The sequence below is a fragment of the Dromiciops gliroides genome, chromosome 5, assembly GCF_019393635.1.
Source record: "Dromiciops gliroides isolate mDroGli1 chromosome 5, mDroGli1.pri, whole genome shotgun sequence".
Lineage (NCBI taxonomy): Eukaryota > Metazoa > Chordata > Mammalia > Microbiotheria > Microbiotheriidae > Dromiciops > Dromiciops gliroides.
In genome coordinates this window covers 60,070,344-60,094,630 of record NC_057865.1, presented here as the reverse complement: position 1 = coordinate 60,094,630, position 24,287 = coordinate 60,070,344, and the positions used below count along the sequence as shown (strand labels likewise).

The window sequence follows — 24,287 nt, the reverse complement described above, 5'->3', positions numbered from 1 at the left end:
CTCCCGTCATGCCACCGCATACTCTCTCTGTCTCTGTCTCTCTTGTCTCTCCCCCCCCCTCTCCCCTTCTTCTCTCTCCACCCCCCTCTTCTCCGCCGCTGTCTCTCCTTCAAATCCCAGAATATTTCAAAAAACTTTCTGCCTTGGTTCCACAATCCTAACACCCACCAATGCCATACCCCCTCTTTCTCCTGTCCGACCCTCAAGTCCACGATCCATGGTCTACCCAACCCTAACTTCTGTTGCTATTATGGGTGATTCTTAAACGTGAATCTAAACAAGGTCATGTAGTATTACTGCTGTAGGGGGAGGGGGTGTTGAGGTAGAATTATTTTTTTTGGGGGGGGGAGACATCTTTGAACGAGAGCTGGCTTGTCACCCCCCAAAAAAAAAGACAGCTTGCTAGCCTGCCTCGAGGATCCTGATGAACTTGGGGCCGGGGGGCCTGGGAAGCTGGGGAAGTGGCGTGTGACATGGACAAAATGAAGGCCCTGTTCCAAACCTAAAATATCTGGGGAAGGGAAAATGTGTTAAGGAAGAGCGTTGGGGGAGGGGGGGACGAGCCAGGTATCAGAGTCATTGCTTCAATTTCCCGCGTCCATTCATGATTCTAAGTAGAGTCTGGGAGGCTCGGGGGCGGGGCGGGGCAGGAGAGGCCGGGGACCTGGATCCCTTTGGGTGTCTTCCTGGGGAGGCCGGCTTTATCCCACTTCCGGTCCTGTCAGCCTCTCCCGGGGTTGCTAGGAGACGTGATATCACCGGAAGCGAGACTCCTGATAGGCTGAGGCGAGGAAAAGCCACGCCTCTTTCCTCCCCCAACCCCCGCCTCCCCGCCCCCAGCCTAGCCCTGCTGGCTGCCCCAGCCCCTCGGCCTGGCCCGGGAGAGAGGGTCTGAGGGCAGGGAGAGCGTGGGTGTCCCTCCCGCGTCCCGAGCGCCCGCGGGCTGAGGCGCCTCAAGCCGCGCGTGGCGGTGTCCGGGTCTGACGTCTCTGATCCTCACCGCCGGCGCGCCCGCCACGTCCGCGCTCGGGTTCTGTCCCTGGCGGGGAGGAGGCCCTCGCGTGGTGCGGCGTGGCTCGCGCGGAGCTCTGTCCGTGGAGCGCGAGGAAGCCCGGCACGCGCGCGCGATGACGGCCCCTCGCCCCGGGCTGTCGCGGCCGCGGCTGCCGCCGCCGCTGTTGCTGTTGCTGCTGCTGCTCCAGTCGGTGCCCGCCCGGGGTTGGGAGAGCGCGGACCTGGAGCTGTTCGACCTGGTGGAGGAGGTGCAGCTCAACTTCTACCACTTCCTCGGCGTGCAGCAGGTAAGTGGAGCCGCGTGGGCGCCCACGCGCGACATGCCTCCCCCCACCCCCACTGGGGCTTCCTCCGCGCCACCCAGCCCCTGCCCTGCTCAGGCTGCCACGCTCTAGGGCTAAGCCTTAGTGTACGTGGGTGCCTTCGCCCGGGTGAGTGGGGAACCCCATGCAGGACTGTGCCCTGTGCCCCCCAACTTCGGGTGTCACTGAATCAGCTTCACCTTTCTGGATAAATAGGAGCACCCTCCATGCTCTGGCAAAGAAGAACCTCACTTTCTCTACCCCCCACTAGGACTTGGGTCACCCCGTGTCCCCTTCAGATCTGGTTTTATCAGCCCCATCCACCCCTGTCTAGGAGACCCCCTTCCCTGACCTTTCAGCCCCTCTGACTCTTCCTCCATTGCCCTCACATTTCTGCCCCCGTGACAGATAGGAAAACCCTGGGGCAGGACCCCATAATCTCGCGTACCCTGACTTTCAGCTACTCCTGCCATCTGCGGAAGAAAACCCCACGAACTGAGCAAGCTGGTGGCAGTAGTGTCTTTTTCCAAGCATGTTCCAGAAGTGTGATCACATGGCACACCCTAGTCTAGATCTTCCCCAAGTACCCCTTTTCCTTATTCTCCCTTTCCCTACCTCCTTCAAAGGAGGCTTGAACTAAGTTTTGTTCCCGATTCTCTTTAGCAGCTTGGTTTTTTATTTGTTTGTTTGTTTTGTTGTTGTTGTTTTTAAACCCCTCGAACACTGTAGTTTGCATTGTAAAGCTGTTACTGTTTTGGATTTGCTCAAAATCTAGGGTCATTTAAGACTGACGTGGTCAAAGGTACTTTCCTATTGGACCGGAGGCATTTTCAGGGTAAAAGGTTCTGTGGGAAGAAGAATGGGAACTTCTACTTTCTGCTCGAAGGACCAGAAGTTTCTTAGGGAGAAACTGGTTTTAGTTTTTTGTTAAGGAGTGTTACTTGTGTTTGAAAATTTCTATAGGGGAGTGGGGGGGGGGAAGGTTAGGAACAAATTAAACAACACCCTGTCACTAATTGAGTACTGGTGCCAAGGATAATCTATAATCCACCTCACTCCTTTCAGATCTTTAAGGTAGGGGTCTCAGTACTTCCTGAGGAATGGATTTAGCCCACCTGTGAAATCCATTGAGAAGTAAAGAGATTAAATTTACTACCTCTTTTAAGTGTGGGCAGGCAACACATTTTTTTTCTTACATAGGTAAATATAAGTTTGCCTGAACTAGCAAACTTAGAATAAGTAGGAATTTAATCTTCAAACATTCTTTTTTCATTCCATCATTGTATGTATAGCACTTAATTGCCATGTCACCATAAGCTTAACATTCTTTCTTGCAAGAACCATGAAGTGTGAGCATTTCACACTTCAATCCATATGTGCGGGCTGTTATGTAATAACTGTCTGTATGTTTATGGGCTGTCACCCAGCACCACTTATTGCCTCACTTTAAAAGTGTATGAACTTTCAATCCACGTAAAAATAAGTTATTGATAGTATTGCTCTGGAAACAAACTCAATTTCTAGATTATAGAAAGTGTGTAGAATTTATCACAGCTTCTTTAAGTGATTGCAGAATAGCACACATTACTTTAAGCATCAATTTTCTTCGTCTTTTCCTTGGCTTTTACCAACAGTAATATGAAAGATAGATAGGGTCCTATACATATTTTACAAACAGAATTCAAGTATACTTGCTGTATAATTCATTGAAAGTGTACATTCTTCTTTGAACATACAGAAACCGAAATGAGCAAATCCAATCTGATCTAAGAAAATGGGTTGTCAGTGTTTTAGGAGCCAAGTTATGTAGTATAATTTAACATATGGTATCATATAAAATTTCTCTTATAATTTTATGCAACTTATTTTGCAAAGTTAATTAGGCAGGGGACAATTCAAAGCAGTCAACCATAATGGCAATGATGAGAAAATAAAAGAAATGTAGGCAATTGGGAAGAGACTTGTTTAAGATGGAAGATGAAGCTCTGTTATAGGGAGAAACAGAAAGACCCAGAAAGATATTTTAATTGATGGCTTTGCAGTCTATTGTGATATCAAGACTGGTAAAAACAGACTAGTAGGAGTATTTTCCTAATTAGGAGAAGGTATCAATAGTGATAACTATTGAAATAACTAAGGACGTTTTAAATCAGATCGTAGAGTGATTCAGAGACTTCTTCAGTTCATTACAACAAATCAAACATTTATTAAATACCTACTGAATGCAGAGCACTAGCATTGTGGCAGATTTTGGGTGATCTATTCAGGTTAGATTCTTTAGCCAGGGAGGGGTCAGGGGTGTGCTTTCTGGAAGTGGTATGAATGGGTAGAATTTCAATAGGTGGAACTTGGGAAGAAATGGGCCTGGAATCAGGAAGACTCATCTTCCTGAATTCAGATCTGGCCTGTGACCCTGGGCAAGTCACTTCATCCTGTTTACCTCAGTTTCCTCATCTGTAAAATGAGCTAGAGAAAGAAATGGCAAACCACTCCAATTAGACACAACTGAAATGACTGAACAACAACAGAGAGAGCTAAATAAGCTTAGACCCAGCAGTCTTTTTTTTTATTTAATTTTTTTTACATTTTAAGTTCTGAACTATCTCCTTCCCTCCCTCCCCACCCCACACTTGATACAGATTTATAAATATATGTAAAACCATACTATGCGTACTTCTATTTATCAGTTCTTTCTCCGAACATGGATAACATCTTCCTCTCATCCGTCCTCTACAGTTCATCTGAGTATTTAATTCGAAGTTATTCTGAGTACTATATTCTTCAAACAATATTGCTGTTACCGTATACAATATTCTCTTGGTTCTGTTCACTTTGTTCTTCCTTATTTCGTGCAATTCTTTCCATGTTTCTCTAAAATCAGCCAGCTCATTATCTCTTTTTTTTTTTTTTTTAGTGAGGCAATTGGGGTTAAGTGACTTGCCTAGGGTCACACAGCTAGTAAGTGTTAAGTGTCTGAGGCCGGATTTGAACTCAGGTACTCCTGACTCAAGGGCCGGTGCTCTATCCACTGCGCCACCTAGCTGCCCCAGCTCATCATCTCTTATAGCACAGTAAATATGCCTTCACAGGTTCAGCATTCTCAAATCACAGGGTGTGTTTCGTGATGAGCAGACTAGGAGGTCTGTCATCTATCTGGATCTAGAGCAGGAAGAGACCTTGGAGGTCAGCTCATCCATTCCTCCCCTCCCTCATTTTAGAGAGAAGGAAACAGTCCTAGAGGGTGACTTGCCCAGGTTTACCCAAGTAGTAAATAACAGAGTCAATATTTGAACCCAAGTCTTCTTGATTCCCAACCCATCATTCAAGAGGATTGTAGATTTGGAACTGAAAGGACCCTTAGCACTACTGTAATTCAGTTCCCTCCCTCATTTTGCAAACGCAGACAACTGAAGCTCAAATTAGCTGCTGAGAAGTGCTACGACTGAGGTCAAATAAAAGGTTCAGTGGTGTCATGCTGAAGTAGGCCAGGCCTTTAGAAATCTTTGTCTTTGTTGTGTGTCCTTCCTTCTAGAAGAGGGCCTTGACATGGGGTGATGACTTGCACTGAATTGGATTTAAGTGAGGGCGGGCTGTGCAAGTTCACCAGACTCACTCTCTCTTCCAGAGCCATCTGGGTCCAGTGGTGAGATATATATCAGGACAATTGGAGATGGCCCTGGATGTTTAAGGCAATTGAAGTTAAATGACTTGCCCAGGGTCACATAGCTAGTATGGGTCTCAGGTGAGATTTGAACTCGGGTCCTTCCAACTTCAGGGCCAGTGCCCTATCCACTGTGCCACCTAGCTGCCCCACCTTCAGAAAGCAGAAGAAACTGATATCACCAATTTTTCCCTCAAAATCTCTCTTGCCCAGGTTCTTAAAATATAATTTTCAGCTCAGAGTCAATATTGTATCCAGAACTCTTGACATCCAGAAAAAGCACTTAAGGAGACAGAATGCCTAATGTGCTGTCTCTGGACTCCTTGTCCTTTGTCTTCTCCCAAACCAGGAACTTGACAATAACCCTCCTCTCACCTCTTTGAGCTAAGTGCTCTTGAGGCCTCTGGGGGCTTCCATCATTCACACTCCTTCTTTGCTCCAGTGGGTTACATGTTATATTCCACCATCCAGCTACTTGCCAAGAATTCCAGGTGCATAGCTTTGTTGTAGGGTTTCAAGGCTGTGTGTGTTTTGGTTGACTGGTGAAGGGGAGGAGCGGGATGGCCAAGGTAATGTCATATAGACTTGGCCTTCTCCTCAAAAATACAACACATTTCCTGTCTAGTCCTAAGTGTCCAGTGGTCCAGGAAACCATTTTGGTTTTTTTTTTTCAGGGAAATTGACCTGATTTGGGTGAAAGGAGCAGGGGTAAGGGAAGAAAAAGATGCTTTGGCAAATTATTTTTTGCAGAGAGCCAAAATTTTGGGCCCCTAAGCAATTTTACAAAGGGGCCACCTTTTTTCCAGGGTCTTGAAAAGTGACTTGATCGCATACTTTGTGAGGTTATCTCTTTATTATTATTATTATTACTATTACTATTATTATTATTATATTAGCTTGGCCTATCTGTGAGCAATTTATATTTTTCCATTTATTTAGATCTGATTTTATTTGTGTGAAAAGTGTTTTGTAATTGTGTTCATATAGTTCCTGGATTTGTCTTGGCAGGTAGACTCCCAAATATTTTATATGGTCTATAGTTATTTTAAATGGAATTTCTCTTTCTGTCTTGCTGCTGAGCTTTGTTGGTTATATTTAGAAATGCTGATGATTTATGTGGATTTATTTTATATCCTGCTATTTTGCTAAAGTTGTTAATTGTTTTTAAGTTGATTCTCTAAGTATACCATCATTTCATTTGCAAAGAGTGATAGTTTTGTTTCCTCCATGCCCACTCTCCTTCAATTCTTTTTTTTTCTCTGATTGCTAAAGCTAACATTTCTAGTACAGTATTAAATAATAGAGGTGATAATGGACATCCCTGTTTCACCACTGATCTTATTGGGAATGCCTCTAACTTATCCCCATTACATATAATGTTTGCTGTTGGTTTTAGATAGATAATGCTTATCATTTTAAGGAAAACTCCATTCATTCCTATGCTTTCTTGTGTTTTTAATAGGAATGAGGGCTGTATTTTGTCAAAAGCTTTGTTATTGATGTGCTTGGTTATCTCTTTTTTTAAGGTATTCAAGTACTTTCAGGAGCCATAGAGGTTACATGTCTTCATCCACACTTTTGCTTATTTGGTCTCTTTCGGCATCATGACTTCTTATAGGTTGTGCAGGGACTGTGGGACACCATAATCCCCAAAGAATTCAAGTTGAGTATCACCCAAAAGGCATTGTGGTGGTACAGGTGAACCTGAGCAGGCTGAAACTCATTATAAACAAGAAATGATGGAGGAAAATGTGTTGTAAAGGAAATCATCAGTGAAATGCATGATGATCTGGTAACATGGCGGGTACTGGAGAATCAATAGGCCAGCCTTCATGCTGTATTGGCATCTGCGGGATGTCAAGTGCACATGAGGAAGGCCTGCCAGGACCTTTGGTAGACACACTGTAGAGGACATAGAAGAGAGCTGATCGTGATCGGCAGACGCAGAGAGCTTGTACAATCTGCTTCACTGGAAGCAGTTTCCACATTGATGAGATCGCAGATCTATAGAAGTCCTAGAGCGCCATCTGCAACACTTAAAAATACTGAATTGAAACTGTTCTTTGAATTATAGCCTTAGCAAGCTAAGGGGTCTCCAGTTTTACAGTTATGTGATACAGTTAGCTGCCTTCTCACACCACCAATTATTTTCAACTATTGATATCAATGAGAAATATGCTCAGTTACTCTCCTGTTTTGCTTATGAATCAAATGCCTGTTGAAACTTATGCTGACACAAAAAAAGCTATTACTGTATGATGAATGGGTGTCTAGCAGCAACAAGTGTTGTGCCCCTACAATGTGCAAATAATACCACTCACTGTTCCAGGCCTTGGGGAGTTATAAAGTTGGGATGAGGTGCGCTGACTGCCTTCAAAGCATTTGGGTTTTATTTATTTTGATGGTGACCTGTAAACCATTTTTCATTTATTTTCAGACATAGAATGTCAAATTTTATATTTGACAGCCTTTCTCAGGGATGAGACTGATACTTTGCACAGATACATGAGAAGCTGGGATTGCCTCTTGTGGCTTATAGAATACATAAACCTGTCATTCCATTGGGGTCTCTCTGGGATCTTGATTTGTAGCTTTTATTCCTCAGTTTCTTTTTGTCAATAGAATTTAAAATACAGTAACCTCTGGGTGGTGTGTGCTAATTGAGAGCAAAAAGTGGAAGAAATATAAAGTAATGACTGATATTCCAAAATTGTATTCTCTTCGGAGTTACTTTATGAAGTTACAGAGAAAGTACAGATCTTCATTGATAGTGGGAGTTTCCTCATTAGTATTTCTTATACCAGTGAAATCACAGGTCTTAGCCTCATATCACCCCATTGGCATAAGAAGGATATGATAATTCATAAAGTCCTACCATCAAAAGGGTATGGAATATCCATGTTCATGGCATTCCAAAGAGTCTTAGGAAGTTACATGGGATGCTGAAAAGTTAAGTGGTTTTCCTAAGGTCACAAGCTAGTATGTGACTAGCTGAGATGGGTCTTGAACCCAGGACTTCTGGCTCCTCTAATGATACCAGGTTTGCAAAGTACTTTAGAAATATTCTCAATTTGTCCTTACAACAACCTTAAGAGGTTTTTGTTTTGTTTTGTTTTAAACAAGGCAATGAGGGTTAAATGATTTGTCCAGGGTCACACAGATAGTGTCAGGTGTCTGTGGCTGGATTTGAATCCAGGGCCAGTGCTTTATCCACTGTGCCACCTAGCTGCCCTCCACCCCTCCGTCCTTATCTCTTTCCCCTCCTACTTTCCTGCAGGGTTAGATAGATTGCTCCACCTGATTGAGTTTGTATGTTATTCCCTCCTTGAGCCAACTCTGATGAGATTAAGGTCTTTGAGCCAGTTCTGATGAGTGTAAGGCGCATTCACTGCCCTGCTCTTCCCCCATGTCTCCCCCTACTCCATAAACCCTTTCCTGTGTGTTTTTTTTTATGTGGGATTTCACTGCATTCTACCTCTCCCCTTCCCTCTCCCTCAGTGCATTCCTCTCACCCCTTAATTTTACCCTAAAGATGTCATCATGGGGCAGCTAGGTGACACAATGGACAAAACACCCACCCTGGACCCAGGAGGACCTGTGCCCAAATCCAGCCTCAGGCACAAGACACTCACCCACTACAAAACCCCAAGCATGTCACCCACTCCAACCACCCCACAAAAAAAGATAAACAAAAAATAAATGCTTTACAGATATCATCCCTTCATAATCAATTCCCACCTGTGCCCTCTGTCTAAATTTATTTCTATCATCTGCCATAATACTGAGAAAGTTCTTATGAGTTAGATGTATCATCTTCCCATGTAGGAATGTAAACATTTTAACCTTTTAACATCCCTCTTAATTTCTTTTTCCTGTTTACCTTTTTATGCTTCTCTAGGGTCTTGTATTTGAAAGTCAAATTTTCTATTCAGTTCAGGTCTTTTCATCACAAATACCTGAAAGTCCTCTTTTTCAATGAAGTCCCATTTTCCCCCTGAAAGATTATAATCAGTTTTGCTGGATAGGTGATTCTTGGTTGTAATCCCAATTCCTATGCCCTCTGGAATATGTCCATGCCCTCTGATCCTTTAATGTAGAAGCTGCTAGATCTTGTGCTATCCTGACTGTGGCTCCACAGTTCTTGAATTGTTTCTTGCAATATTTTCTCCTTGACCTGGAGCTCTGGAATTTGGCTATAATATTCCTGTGAGTTTTCATTTTGGGATCTCTTTCAGGAGGTGATTGGTGGATTCTTTCAATTTCTATTTTACCTTCTGCTTCTAGAATATCAGGGCTATTTTCCCTGACAATTTCCTGGAAGATGATCATGGTTTTCAGGTAGTATAATAATTTTCAAATGATCTCTCCTAGATCTATTTTCCAGGTCAGCTGTTTTTTCCAAGGAGATATTTCACATTGACCTCTATTCTTTTTTATTCATTTGGATTTGTTTTATTGTGTCTTGATTTCTCATAAAGTCATTAGCTTTTATTTGTTCAATCCCAATTTTTAAGCAATGATTTTCTTCAGAGAGCTTTTGTACCTCCTTTTTCATTTGGCCAATTTGACTTTTCAAGCTGTTGACTTTTTTTCATGACCTTTCTGCATCACTCTCATTTCTCTTTCCATTTTTTCCCCTCTACCTCTCTTACTTTATCTTCAAAGCCCTTTTTGAGTGCCTCCATGGTCTGAGACCAATTCATATTTTTCTTGGAAGCTTTGGATGTAGGAGTCCTGATGTTGCTATCCTTCTCTGAGGGTGCACCTCAATCTTCCCTGTCACTAAAGAAACTTTCTATGGTCCTCAAACTTCTCTGTCTGCTCATCTTGTCTATCTTTTACTTGACTTTTAACTCCTTAAAGTGGGGCACTGTTTCCAGGCTGCACTGTTCCAAGCTTCAAGGGGTCCCAGATAGTATGATTTAAGGAGGGGCAGGTTCTTCACTTCCACTGCCTGTTCCCTGGTCTGTAGATAACCCCAGGCCAACTTGCTAATTAACCAGACAGCAAAACTTTGTGTGTTGTGGTTGTTGGCTCTGATGAGCCTGCGCCCCTCCCCCACCTGGGCCACTGCCACTCAAGCCTACTTCCTGGTTCCCAGCAGGGATGAAACACCCAAGTTCCACCTCAGTGCCAGCAGAGACCCTTGTAATCTCCCCCTGGCCAACTGCTCAGTCCTCTCACCAGACCATGAGCTTAGTTCCAGATGACACTGGTACTGTGGTTGATTCAGAGGCTCTGGGGGTCTCTTTCTCTGGTGAGGCCTGCCTGGGACTGGATCTGTGTCAGTGTGACCTCAGGGTTGGGTTCCACTCCTGCCCTGGCACAGCAGTCCCCTCCTACCAACCTAAGCCATCTTTGGCTGGAAAATGATCTTGGCTCATTCTTTTGTGGGTTTTGTTGTTCCAGGAATTGTTCCATGGCATTATTTGGAGATTTTTTGGAGCGATCACCTCATGAGTTCTGAGAGCTTACTGCCTTTGCTCTGTCATCTTGGCTCCTCCTGTTTCTCCATCTTTCTATGCAATCCTGATAAAAGAAATTGTGAATTCACCATAAAGTACCTACTCAATTCCTTAGAGATCTTTTGGTTTGAATACTTTACAGTGTTGTTGGTTGGCTTTGACTCATGCTTGTTCTCCCAGTAGTTTACATCTCATATTGGAATGAAATGAGACACTTGCAGGCCATTCAACAGTCAACCAAGGAGGTTTACTTGGCCATAGCCTATAAAGGTTATTCAACAAGTACACAACACTTAGCTCCCCCCCCCCCCCATCTCCTTTAAGAAACTCATCTGCTCACCAGGGCAGAATGTGGTGATTTGTCTGACCTTGCGACATCCATCAAGTCTAAGGAGCCCTGACACCACATGGGCCCTTTGCTAACCAAGAAGCTCCTTCTCCATGGCCTGAGAGATGGAGGGGGCATGGATAAGGGAGAAATGGAGAAAGACACAATCTTTGAGTTAGAAGGAACCTCAGAGAGCTTATGGCCCACCTCTTGCCCAACAAACAGCTCCCTGGCAAATAGTCATCGGGGATTGGAAAGTGAGTACCTCATGAAGCATCCCACACTCTTCTGCAGAGCTCTTAAAAGGCTCTTCTTTATATTGAGCTGAAAATTGCTGCTCTGTCCCTTCCCCCTATTGATCTGTAGCCCCAAAGATGATGCTTTTTTCTTGATGCCTGCACGTGCTGGCCTTTCACATAATTAATGACAACTATCATGTTGCTCTAAGTCTTGTCCTTTCAAAGCTAAGCCTCCCGAGTTCTTTTAGCCATTCCTCCTTCCATTGCCATTCTGGTCCCTTTTCCTACATGCATCATATTTGTCAATATCCCTTTTAGAGCAGGGCACCCAGCCCACACACAGTGCTCCAACTTTGTTCTGACCAGCAGAGAGCAGGGGAGGAGCTGTTAGATCCTTTATTGGGACTTCTCAGTAGCCAAATCAGACTTTTAATTAATGATAAAGACCAAATCTATATGGTGCTTTCTAGTTTATAAAGCACTTTCCAGATATGATCTCAGTGAATCTTCGTGGACTTCAACCAAATCGTGGTTAGATTAAGGTCGATTGTTAGCCAAGACCCCCCTCCCCCCAAGCCCTTTTCACATAATTGTCTTTAAGCTAAATCTCTTTTTGCCTGTTCTTTGGCTTAAAAAAATCAATTGCATAACTGTGTAGTACTTTGCATTTGTTATTTAAATTTAATGTTAGATTTGGCCCATTGTTTTAGCCTGTTGAGGTACTTTTAGATGCTGATTGTGATTCCACAGATTAATTATCCTTCCTGGCTTTGTGCCATCAGCAAATTGGATAATAAGCATAATAACTCACTATAATGTTTTGCAGTTTACAAAGTACTTTTCTCACATCAACCCTATGAGGTAAGTAGTTTTATTATTATCCTAAAGGAACAAAACTGAAGACAAAAGGTTTAATTACTTTCCATAAGCAGCCAGGTGACATTATGGATGGAGTGCTGCGCCTGGAGTCAGGAAGATCTGAGTTCAGATTTGGCCTTAGACACTTAGTGGCTCAGCAAACTACTAGACAAGTCATTTAACCTCTGGCTGCCTCAGTTTCCTCACCTGTAAAATGAGGATAATAACAGCACTGATCTCTTAGGGTTGTTGTAAAAATAAAATGAGGGGGCAGCTACGTGGCAGCTAGATGGCACAGTGGATAAAGCACCAGCCCTGGAATCAGGAGGACCTGAGTTCAAATTCAACCTCAGACACTTGACACTTAATAGCTGTGTGACCCTGGGAAAGTCACTTAACCCTCATTGCCCCGCAAAAATAAAATAAAATAAAATGAGATATTTGTAAAGTGCTTAGCACAGTGCCTGACACATAGAAGCTATTTAGTAAATTCTTTCTTCCTTCCCTCCCTTCCTACCTTCTTTATTACCCAACTCTCCATCTACTTTAGATAGTCTGCATATTAACTTTGATTCTAGAACATGGCATCCCAAACTGAACAAAATACTGTCGATGCGATGTGATCTCACAGTATAACAGAACTAATGTAATCTTTGTTCTGGACACTGTGTCTCTGTTCAGGAAGGTTGCATTATTTGTTTTGACTGCCATTATGTCTCACTGTTCATTCAGCAACCATTATTAAGTGCCTACTCTGTATAATAGAGCCTGGGGGAGAGCAGCAGAATTTATATAAGCTCTCACAAGTTGCTTTTAGCCCAATAAGGGAATAAAATGATAATACCATGACACATATGAATGCCAGCTAGGATCGGGCCAGCTCTGCCTAAGACATCATGACAGTGGGTGTGTGATCCATGAGAGACCCATTACTTTTTAATTAATTAATTATTTTATTCATTCATTCATTCATTCATTCATTCATTCATTCATTTATTTATAAGTGAGGCAGTTGGGGTTAAGTGACTTGCCCAGGGTCACACAGCTAGTAAGTGTCAAGTGTCTGAGGCCGGATTTGAACTCAGGTACTCCTGAATCCAGGGCCGGTGCTTTATCCACTGCGCCATCTAGCTGCCCCTCATTACTTTATATTTAAAAGAAAACAAGCAACTCAGTTACACTTTACAAACATACCAGTCACAAATGAGTCTGTTAAGAGTGCATACTTGGGGGCAGCTAGATGGCGCAGTGGATAGAGCACCGGCCCTGGAGTCAGGAGTACCTGAGTTCAAATCCGGCCTCAGACACTTAATACTTAACTAGCTGTGTGACCCTGGGCAAGTCACTTAACCCCAATTGCCTCACTAAAAAAAAAAAAAAAAAAGAGTGCATACTTGGGGGGCAGCTAGATGGCGCAGTGGATAAAGCACCGGCCCTGGATTCAGGAGTACCTGAGTTCAAATCCGGCCTCAGACACTTGACACTTACTAGCTGTGTGACCCTGGGCAAGTCACTTAACCCCCATTTCCCTGCTCCCCCCCCAAAAAAGTGCATACTTGGGTTGGCATAATTTCTTTGGTGGTTACGTCTTAGAGATCTACCATTTGCTGTTAATTTCCCTGTTTCTGTTTCCATCTACCCTTTGAGAGGAGAAACCACTTCTGACCAGCCTGTATCAGGATCCTAATATATAACTCAGGCTATTTATCAGTGACCTCTCATTACTTGACCAGCCAACTTTCTCTTTCTGATCACGTATGACACTGATAATGTCTTATATTCCACTTCCAGTTGGAAATCTATCAGACATCAGCCTACTTAAGCTCACAGTGAGACATCTTTCCATTGTACACCGGGTTATTTGTAATTTTTGTTTTTCTAGGATCATGGTGTTCAGTGATTCACAATCATATAGTACCACAGAGATGGATTTTTGCAGTATTAAAAGGTTTGAGATCATTGAAAGCACTGAAGAGTTTTCTAAAAGAAACCTACCCCAGACTCTTCCTCTTGCTTAATTTCTGACTTAGTTTGTTGTACATCTGTAGATATACATATCTATACACTAGACATGGATGATTCTTTGTTCAGTCACCATCTAGGCAATCTGTTTTTTCCCAATTTTTTTCTACTGTTATGATTAGTGTTTGGTTGCTATTAATACAAGCCATAAGCATTTAGGGACATTTGGGAAACCTTTTCCTCAGTAGGGAATACGTCTTTTAAATAATTTTTTATTTGGACTTTGTACAGGACATGATAAATGTCCAAGGAATGATAAATAATTTTGGTGATTATATGTTTCCTTTAAAAAAAAATCAACATATTTCCTTTGATAGTATTCTGCAGATTCTTGAGAAGTTTTTCATTTCTATCTGACTCAGAGTCTTGTATGATTTTGAAATAAGATGGGAGATACTTTATTCTAAAGGGAATGCCTTAAGAACTCTCTTCTAGGGGGCAGTTGGGTGGTATAGTAGATAGAGCACCAGCCCTGGATTCAGGAGGACCTGAGTTCAAATCTGCCCTCAGACACTTGACACTTACTAGCTGTGTGACCTTGGGCAAGTCATTTAACCCTCATTGCCCTGCCCCCCCCAAAGAACTCTCTTCTACATACCGTACCCCTAGTTCCTTTAGTCCGCCTGTTGGTCCTCACACACAGGGCCTGTCCCCAATGACTGGAATGCTCTCCCTTCTCAGCTACACCTCTGAGCTTCATTGACTGGGTGATTTCTTCAGCTCTTATGAGTTCAATTATTATCTCTGCGTTGATGACCCCTAAATCTATATATATCCAGGCCTCCTATCTCACACTTAGGATCATCATCGATTTAGAGCTCAAAGGAAATTGGATACCATCCAGTTCAACCCTTTCATTTATAGAAAAGGAAACTGAGACCCAAGAAATTTATGTTGCTTGCTCAGTGCCACATAGATGGTAAGCTAAACCTGGGCTCACCTTACTGTCTGTTTACTGGGCATCTCCTACCTGTCCCAAAGGCATTTCAGATGTCACGTGTCAAAAACATCCTGCGTGCTGTTTTTCCCCAAACCGGCCCCGCCACATTTACCTGTTTCCTGGTCTGGCATTTAAAGGCCTGCACAGTCTGCTTCTTGTCTGTCTTTCCAATCTTATTTCATTGGCATTTTCTTTGTGTACTCTGTGTTACTGTAGTGCTGACTTGTTAGCTATTGCCCCTGTAAGCATTCTTTCTCCCAACTTTGTGTCTTTGCCAAATGGTACCACATATCTGGGATATTCTTTCTTTTCGCCTCTACCTCCTTTAACCATGGGTTATGCCTTCTTTCTACAAGAGGCCTTTCCTTAATCCCAACTTATTAGTACATTCACCCTCCTGAAATTACTTTGTATTTATTTTACCATGTACATGTTGTATTCCCCCAACAGAATGTAAGGCTCTTTTAAGGTCAAGTACTATTTCGCTTCTGCCTTGGTATTCCCAGTACCTAACCGAGTGCCTTGCACATAGTAAGATTTGAAGCCAAGTTTCTCCCAACTCATGATCTAGCACTCTTCTCACTATGCCTTATTCCCCTTCTTAGCTCCCTTTGCTGGATCATCACCTATATCTGGTTCCCTAACTACAACTCTGTCCAAGGGCCTTTACTCCCTCTTTTGGTGATCTACCTCTTGGTCCTATGGCTTCAGTTGTCATCTCCCTGTACACAGATGACTCCATATCTACAGGCCAGCCTGTGTTTCTCTCTAGAGTTCTAGTTCCATATCACTGATTGCCTATTAAACATGTTAAGCTGTACAGGTCATAAGCATCTCAACATGGTGCACACAGAAGTCATTCTCCTCCCCCCAAACTCTTCCCCTCTTCTAAATTTCTCAGTCTTCAGGGGCACCACAATCCTTCCAGTCACCAAAGTCACGACCTCAGTGTCATCACAGATTCAAAAGTTGCTTAGTCTTGTTCATTCTCCTTCTCCAACCTCCCTTGCATCCTTTCCTTTCCGCTCACTTATTTGGCTACCATCCCAACTCACGCTCTTTTGCCAGGACTATCGCAATAGCTTCCTAACTGATTCCCATCTCGGGTCTCTACTCCATACTGCACTCAGTTGCCAAAGAGATTTACTTAAAACCCAGGTCTCACCTTATTACTGTCCTGTTTCATAAACTCCAGTGACTCCCTATTACCTCTAGGATAAAATGCATGCTCTTCTGTCCATCATTGAAAGCCTTTCACAACCTGCCTACAACCAGGTTTAGTCTACACCACTCTTTTTCCTGCTCTCTTTGTTCAAGCCACACTGACCTTGCTGTTTCTCACACTTCTCTGTGCTTTTGTAGTCTGTTCCCCCTTCCCAGAATGTACCAGTTACCTCTGCCTCCCTTCCTTCAAAACTCAGCTGAAATGGCACTTATAGAAGCTCTTTCTTGAGCCCTCCAGCTTACTAGTAGCTCCTCCCCGACCATTCTCTTTTGTTGTTGTTGTTGTTTTGGGCAGGGCAAAGAGGGTTAAGTGACTTGCCCAGGGTCACACAGCTAGTAAGTGTCAAGTAGTGTCTGAGGCCAGATTTGAACTCAGGTCCTCCTGAATCCAGGGCTGGTGCTTTATCCACTGTGCCACCTAGCTGCCCCACCCCCACCATTCTCTTGCTGTTATGCCGTTTATATTTTATTTATGCTCATTTTGTACACGTTCTTTCCACATTTAGAAGGTAAGTGCCTGAGGAACAGAGAAAGTTTCATTTTATTGTCTTTCTATCCCCAACCCATAGCAGGTACTTAATGAATCAGTCATCAGTAAGCATTTATTAAGCACCTATTATGTGCCATGCATTGTGTTAGATTCCAGGGACATGAAGAATGCTTCTACATGCATTTCCCCTAACATATGAGGGCCTTTTTCTATAGGTGACATTATGTGGCTCTCAGCAAGGTACATCGACTCTCTATCAGTTATCACGTGCTCTTGCTACGTGACTAAACTATTGTTTTCCTCCTTATACATCTCTCTTACGGCATTCTTTTCTTCATTTGTAATGTATTACAACATGTTTATGTCCACTATGCACCATTCAGTTGCCTTTTGATGATCTTCACCTTAAATTCTTTCAGTTATACACTGTAATACAACATCACTGGAAGAGTACTGATGTTAGAAAGAGGAGCCTTTGTTTTAAATAGAAGCTTGGGGAGTCATTAAAAGAACGGCATAATTTCCCAGAGGCATCATAGCTTGCTCTTTATATCCTGTTCTATTCTGAGCTCAGCTCATTTTTTATTTGTAGTGTCTGTCCAAGTCATATGTATTGATGGAAAAACTCAAAGGTTTGTCCATCCAACTGCATATTATAGTCTGGACTTTTCTTTTGGAGAGTTAGACTGAACTCTTTTGAGGAATCTTTGGATCTATCTGCCTTGCCTCTGCAAAGTTCTAGGGCTCAATACAATCAATAATATGTCATGTGTAAATAGGAATATTTATATGCCCAGGAAATCCCTCATCCACTTGGACTCTGCAGTGTACATCCTGCATGACACAACAACTCTTCAAGCTTATATCTCCCTCTTCTATGCCTCATTTGATACTAATAATCAGTGGGTCAGTGAACAAAGTTATTTCTGTTGTTATACCTTTCTGGGAATCTTGTATGATTTTGACACATGTATAAAAGGCACCTTGTTGATGAGAGCTTTAAAGATGGCATTTTGTTCAACAGAATCAAATGCTTTTTATAGTTAACAATAGCACAGTGGGATATTATCCTCTCTATACATTTCCATCAATTGTATGACTATAAAGATGTGTCTACTATAGAGTATAATTTGTAAAAAAATAAAAAATAAAAACCAGCCCTGCCTGTTCCTTTCTCTTACCTTCATTGAGAATTCCCTTTGTATGTGTTTAGATTATTCTCATAAAAATTTTTGTAGAGATGGAAAATAGGCATATGGGATGGTAGTTACTGATATTTTCTTACCATATTTAAAAAAATAATAAAGTCTATGCCTTTTTTGATATTTTTGGTCTTCTCTCTAAGATACTTTAAGCCTCAGTTCCTCAGTACTCTTTTTTTTTTTCAGAGCAATGCTCAGGGTCACACAGCTAGTTAAGTGTCAAGTGTCTGAGTCTGGATTTGAACTCAGGACCTCCTGAATCCAGGGCCAGTACTTTATCCACTCTGCCACCTAGCTGTCCCTCCTCAGTACTCTTAAAACCATCACCTACAGCATGGATCTCCTCTCTCTATAGCTGGTCTAGTCCAGATAATTGATATTTTCTTTTTTTTTCTTCAGTGGCATTTTTATTTCATTTCATAGTGCATCTTAGGACTGTTGTGTTACAGTACAAATGTAATGGATCTACTCGCCTTGATAATGAGAAAAATTTGTTATAAAAAATGTTTTCTATAGATGTTATGTAAGAGAGAAAAATAAGCCTATGGCTGATAGTTGCTTGTGTGTTCTCAATTTCTTTGGGGGTAGTAATGATACCAATTGTGATGTTTTGAAGTCTTTTCTTTGAAATATCTTGAAAATCAGTTTCTAAGTATCTGTAACATTGTGTCACCCACAACAAAGATTTTTTTTATTGAATAGAATTTTATATTCCAAAATATATGTAAAAACAAATTTTAACATCAATTTTTTTTAAAAATTGTGTTCCAACTTCTCTTCCTCCTCCATTCCCACCCCCACCCACTAGAACTCAAGCATTTCAAAATAAGTTATACATGAGTAGTCATGGAAAACATTCCTATATTAGCTAGGTTGTGAGAGAAAACAGTCAAAAAACTCCCAAAACTTCAGACTGAGGAATTGTCAAAGAGAAAAAAAAAAATTTTTTTTTAAATGTGTTTCCAGGGGCAGCTAGGTGGCACAGTGGACGGAGCACCGGCCCTGGAACCAGGAGCACCCGAGCCCAAATCTGGCCCCAGACACCCAACACCCACCAGCAGCGTGACCCCGGGCAAGCCACCCAACCCCAATTGTCTCACCAAAAAAAAAAAAAAAAGAAAAGGAAAAAAATGTGTTTCCATCTATTTTCAGATACTATCACTTCTTTCTCTGTAGTTGGGTTGCCATTTTCATAAGTCCTTCAGGGTTATATTGGACCATTGCCTTGCTGAAAATAACCACATGCTTCCCAGCAGATCATCTTACACTATTGCTGTTATTTTGTATACAGTACATTTCACTCTGCTTCAGTTCATGTAGGTCTTTCCAGGTTTTCTGATAGTATCCTGTTCATCATAACCTAAATAAAGTACCTTAAACTTGACAAAGAATTTTCTTCATATTAGCCCAGCAAAGTAGGTACCATATGTTTTGCCATTATATTCAATCATCATAACTATTTCCCTCCATCCTATTCCCTTCCCATGATATTTACTCTATTTTCTATCTTCTTTTAAACTATTCCTCCTCAAAAGTGTTTTACTTCTGACTGTCCCCTCCCCTATTCTGCACTCCCTTTTTTTTCACCCTTCCTTCCTTATCCTCTTCCCCTCATACTTTCCTGTAGGGTTAAATAGATTACTCCTTCCAACTGGGAACATAGAATTAGCTCAAAGACCTTAAACTCATCAGAGTTGGCTCATGGAGGGAATAACATTCACAACAAAGATTTTTGTTTGGTTCTTGATAAACTCAGTTGCTCTTCCTTCATTTCAAGTTAGTGCGATCTCCTCTTGCTTATATGGAAATTACCAAGTTGCTGAGAGAGCATGCTTAACTCTAGAAAAGTTTTGAACTTCTGTTCCATTTCACATTTATTTGTTGCCCTTCTCGTGCCACCTATGATTTGCTTTGGAATGATCTGGCTTAGTTGGTTCTCATCCCGAGCTCTTTGAAAGTTTGCTTTCCTGCCGCAATTTTTTCTTGCGTGTGAGACAAAAGTGCATAATTTCCTACCATTCTTCCTTATGCTTTTCCAGTTAGCCCATATTCTCAAATAGGGTTGCTCTTGGCTGCTGTTTGACCATTTGATAGTAAGGTTAAATACCACTGGCTCATTGTTTGGGGGCTGTTTTGTCTTCTTTGCCTAGAATGATTTCCCTCCTCATCTTCACCTACTGGCTTCTCTGGTTTCCTTTCGCTCCCAACTAAATTTCCAACTAATACAGGAAACTTTTCTCAATCCTTCTTCATTCTGGTGTCTTCTGAGTATTAATTATTTCCTATTTCTTCTGTTTATAGCTTGTTTGTATATGTTTGTTTGACTTGTCTCCCCTCTTAGATTGTAAGCTACTTGAGGTTAGGGACTGTCTTTTGCCTCTTTTTTGCATCCCCAGCTCTTAACCCAGGGCCTGGTGCGTAGTAGGAGCTTAACAAATGTTTTCTTGCTTGATTGATTCTTTGTTATGACTTTTACACCTATTAAAGTCCTCTAAGAAATGTTGATCATCAAACATCTGTGGCACTTACTTTATCCATTTCCCATTTCCCAAGTCAACAACTTGTCTAAGTATACTGGGTTAAAGTTGTCATAACTGAACATGATGTTTTCTCATCTTTATCCTTCTAAGGAGGTATTGACTTGGACTTTTCCTTTCACTTAATGATGATCTAACTGCACCTAACTGATTCTAAAATGACTTCTATATTGATAAACAGTCATTTCACATGTGTTAAGATATTAACATTTTTATGATGTTGATTTGTGCTTGCCGTATCCATTTCCTTCAAATGCTTCTTGAATGAAATATGAATCATGTGCTAATGAGAGACAGCCCAATAATCTATAAGCTTTTGTCCTCTTAAAGCTGCACCAATCATATTTTCCAATATGTGTGTAGCCATCTTTCTCTTCTTCCTTCAAAGTAAATTCTTGAGTACTGAGAAATTGCTTTCAAGGATTTTGTGGAAGTTTCTGTAGAATTTGTTTTATTATTATGTATCTTCAGCAAGAGATTTTAGTGCTTAAGTTGTATTTACTTCACAGAGAACTTTTTGTTTACATTCATTGTTAGTGCTCTAAGGAGAGATGACAAAGTACCCCATGAAATTGTTTCTTCTTGCCTTTCTATGCACAGTGAAACCTACTTGACCATTTCCCTTATCCATCTCTCTGAGTAGAATCCATCCTTTCATTTATTAATAATATTTAAATGTCCTTTGATTTCATTTGTGTCAAGAATGTCAATACAAATATAGTTTAGTTCCTCAGGAATATGTCACCTAATTTATATTTGAATGTTTATGGGACTAGATGTTAAATTAACGTTCATAGATGGCATAAAAACTTTGTAACTTCTTTATTTACTCTTTTATCATGCCACCACTGTCCCTGCAGAAGTCAAGGAAGCTGCACAGGACTGAAGAAACTTGTATGTTGATGCTTCATGGATCATCAGGGCCACAGAACTGATGACCTAGTGTTGATCCTATTGGTGGTGAGGCTAATTCCTCATATGCAGGCTTATGCAGGCTTCCCCATTCCTACTCAAAGGCTTTTCAGTTTGCTGGTAGGATTTGTATTCTATTGGCAAAGTCTTCAAAGACCCAGGTTCACTCTCATGCTACAATGAAAGAAGCCTGGATATAGGACTTTTATAGTGATTACCTTTCTTCCCAGAACAAGAGCCGTGATTTCATTGTGAAGGATAAACATTTACCTTCTCTTCATAAGCCTTTATGTTTAAAGTTTACTTTCCCCACTTAATCTGTAGTTTTAATAATGTATGATTGTTTGATTGTAGTTTTAAGAGGTCAAAGTGAGCATGGAGTAAAATGTATGAATTGATGTGAAGTAAGCAAAACCAATAAAAAGAATATACACAATGACCACAACAATTGAGGTGGAAAGAACACCCGCACTAAAAACAAAAAGAAAAAAATCAAAGCTAAATGCTGATAAATTATAACAACTAAGTCAGCACCAGAAAGAGATATGAGGACACTTCCCCAGCTTCTTTTCAGAGGTGGGGAATGCTGGCTGTGGAACACTGAATATAAAATCACACTTTAAAAATGTGTTACTTAGTTTTGTGGAACTTTTTTAACCTTGTTTATTATTTTGTTTCATTAGAAATGACTCTTGGGGGTAGAGGGAGGAGCACAGTATGAAATGTAAGTGATAAAAAATAAAAGATATCAATAGAAATTTATATTTTAGAAAGGTAAACAGGAATTCTTAAAATGTTAGGCATTCAGACTAAATAAAGCAAATAAAACATAGGTGTCTGAACTTGGGTAAATTTAGAAAGTCATTCACTAGAATTCTTTTGCTTTCTGTAAATCTCATGATTTATAGATACTCAAAGCATTTGTTGAATCCAGTCCTTTTTTGTATAGTAAGCAGAGTATAAATATTAAATAATACTATAATCATTTTTATTCTTAGTTTCCATCTAAATTCAAACATTTATTGAGCTTTTCAAATAATTTAATTCCTTTAAAATAATATATTATTTTAGGGTACAAATTTATTGTAAATTCTGGTTCTCCACAAAGGGACCTCGGATACAATTGGTACATTTTAGGATGGAACAGAGACTAGATTATTGATTTATTCAGGTTATAGTTGTTCAGCAAATATTTAAAAACAAATTGAAAGCATTTTAGGCTGGTGCTAGCTAGGTACTTGATGAAATAGGGGCTTGTAATTTTTTGTTTGTTTACTGGCTCCTTTTTTTTTTTTTGGTGAGGCAGTTGGGGTTAAGTGACTTGCCCAGGGTCACACAGCTAGTAGGTGTTAAATGTCTGAGGTTGGATTTGAACTCAGGTACTCCTGAATACAGGGCCGCTGCTCTATCCACTGCGACATCTAGCTGCCCCTGCTGGCTCCTTTTGATATTTCTATCAGATTCCTTGTGGCAAAAGGAAAAAAAAGACAGACCTCCTTTGTGATACAAATAATTATTTAGTCATATAACTTAATGAATGGTCTACATCTGTTTTTAGAAGGCAGGTACACCTCTCACAAAAACTCTTTTTCTAGCTGTTCCCTTCATTGAATGGTTAGAAGAGAACTCAAGAGTTGGAACCATGGACATTAACACCATCCAAGCCATCACTTCACTCCAGTGCACCCTTCTCAAAGGACAGGGCTCCTTTGTCTTGGCAATCTGTTTGTTTTTCAGTTGACACATTTTGTTCCAGACTGAGATTTAAACATAGATACCGACTTAAATATGAAAAACTTTTATAAAATCAAAAGTGTCAAAAGAAAAAAAATGCATACACATATTAAAGCAAAATAGTCAAAATATGCTGTTCAGGTTTTTTTGGTACATGAATAAGCTCTCTAAAATTATGCTAAAAAGTTCCCCTCTTTTAATAATGGAGCTTTTTTTCCTATCATGTAAATGATTTACAGTGTAGAACAGGATGGCTGGCAACTATTCTTTCACCATATTCTTAACCACTATCATAATTAGTAACAGGTTTAAAAAAAAACTATATTGTACTATACTGTTGCTTTAACTTTATTTGAATAATTTTATTAATGCTGCTGTAATTTTTAGACCAGAAGTAAAACTTTTCACTTTGAATCTGCTGAATTGTTTGGTTTTTTTATTACTCTGGATAGCTTTACTAACCAAATAAATTAGGATTAGATGTAATATACTTCATGATTTATAAAGATAATAAAATGCCAAGTAACTTAACTGTATATATTTCTTCTCTCTTTGTAGTAGCTTTCACTGATTTCATTCTATTCAATAATGTTTTACATATCAGGATGTATGACCATCAGTATTAAAGCATGAAAGAGGTAAACAAAACATTTTTATACATATTCTGCTTGTAGCCCAAGTATAAGGATGTTTTGTGACTTTTTAGGGAACAAGTTCTCAAAATATCTTGATAGTGCATGTTAGTATGTATGTTTGCTTATATACTATTTATAGATGAATAATCTGAGGTTAAATAGGTAAGGAAATATGCACAGGGTCACCTTGGTAATAGCAATAAGTTTTCCTGCCATGCTTTATGGAGGTGATCCTGGCTATTTCAGTGAAGTGCAATCTGTGACAGATTGGCTGCACTGTACAAGTTTTAAGTGGGGAGGGGGCTATTGATAGACTATATGTCTACTATTCAAACATCAGTCTAGCTTAGCTAAATTCAGAAATACCTGTAAAAATAATAACCACTGACACTTCTCTATCTTTTTAAGGTTTTCAGGGTGCATTCATGGTTCTCATTTGAGCCTCTTAACAGCCCTGTTTGGCTGTTAGCAAAGCACTACTATAGTTTTGTATCCAATTTACAGATGAAGAAACTTAGGCTCAGAGAGGTGAAGTTAATTGACCATGATTCCATAGCTAGGCAAGAGTTGCACTCAGGTCTTGATTTCAAATCTACCCGTGAGTCCCTTTCGCCAGAAAGGCCAAGGGTTGTAGATTTTTCTGACTATAGAGACCATTTGCTAAGTCATAGAATGATCATGGTTTCCCTTAGTGGAGGAAGTAATCAGGGAATTTAATCACATC

The 24,287-nt window shown here is 40.8% G+C and overlaps 1 protein-coding gene across 1 annotated transcript in view; it reads left to right on the top strand.

Moving 5' to 3' along the window:
• Nucleotides 1–829: 829 nt before the first annotated feature.
• Nucleotides 830–24,287, top strand: part of DNAJC1 (DnaJ heat shock protein family (Hsp40) member C1) — a 264,938-nt gene continuing 241,480 nt past the window's right edge. The window contains exon 1 of the mRNA XM_043968912.1: nucleotides 830–1,301. Coding sequence (XP_043824847.1) covers nucleotides 1,128–1,301 — 174 coding nt within the window. The 5' untranslated portion in view covers nucleotides 830–1,127. The remainder of the gene's footprint in view (nucleotides 1,302–24,287) is intronic.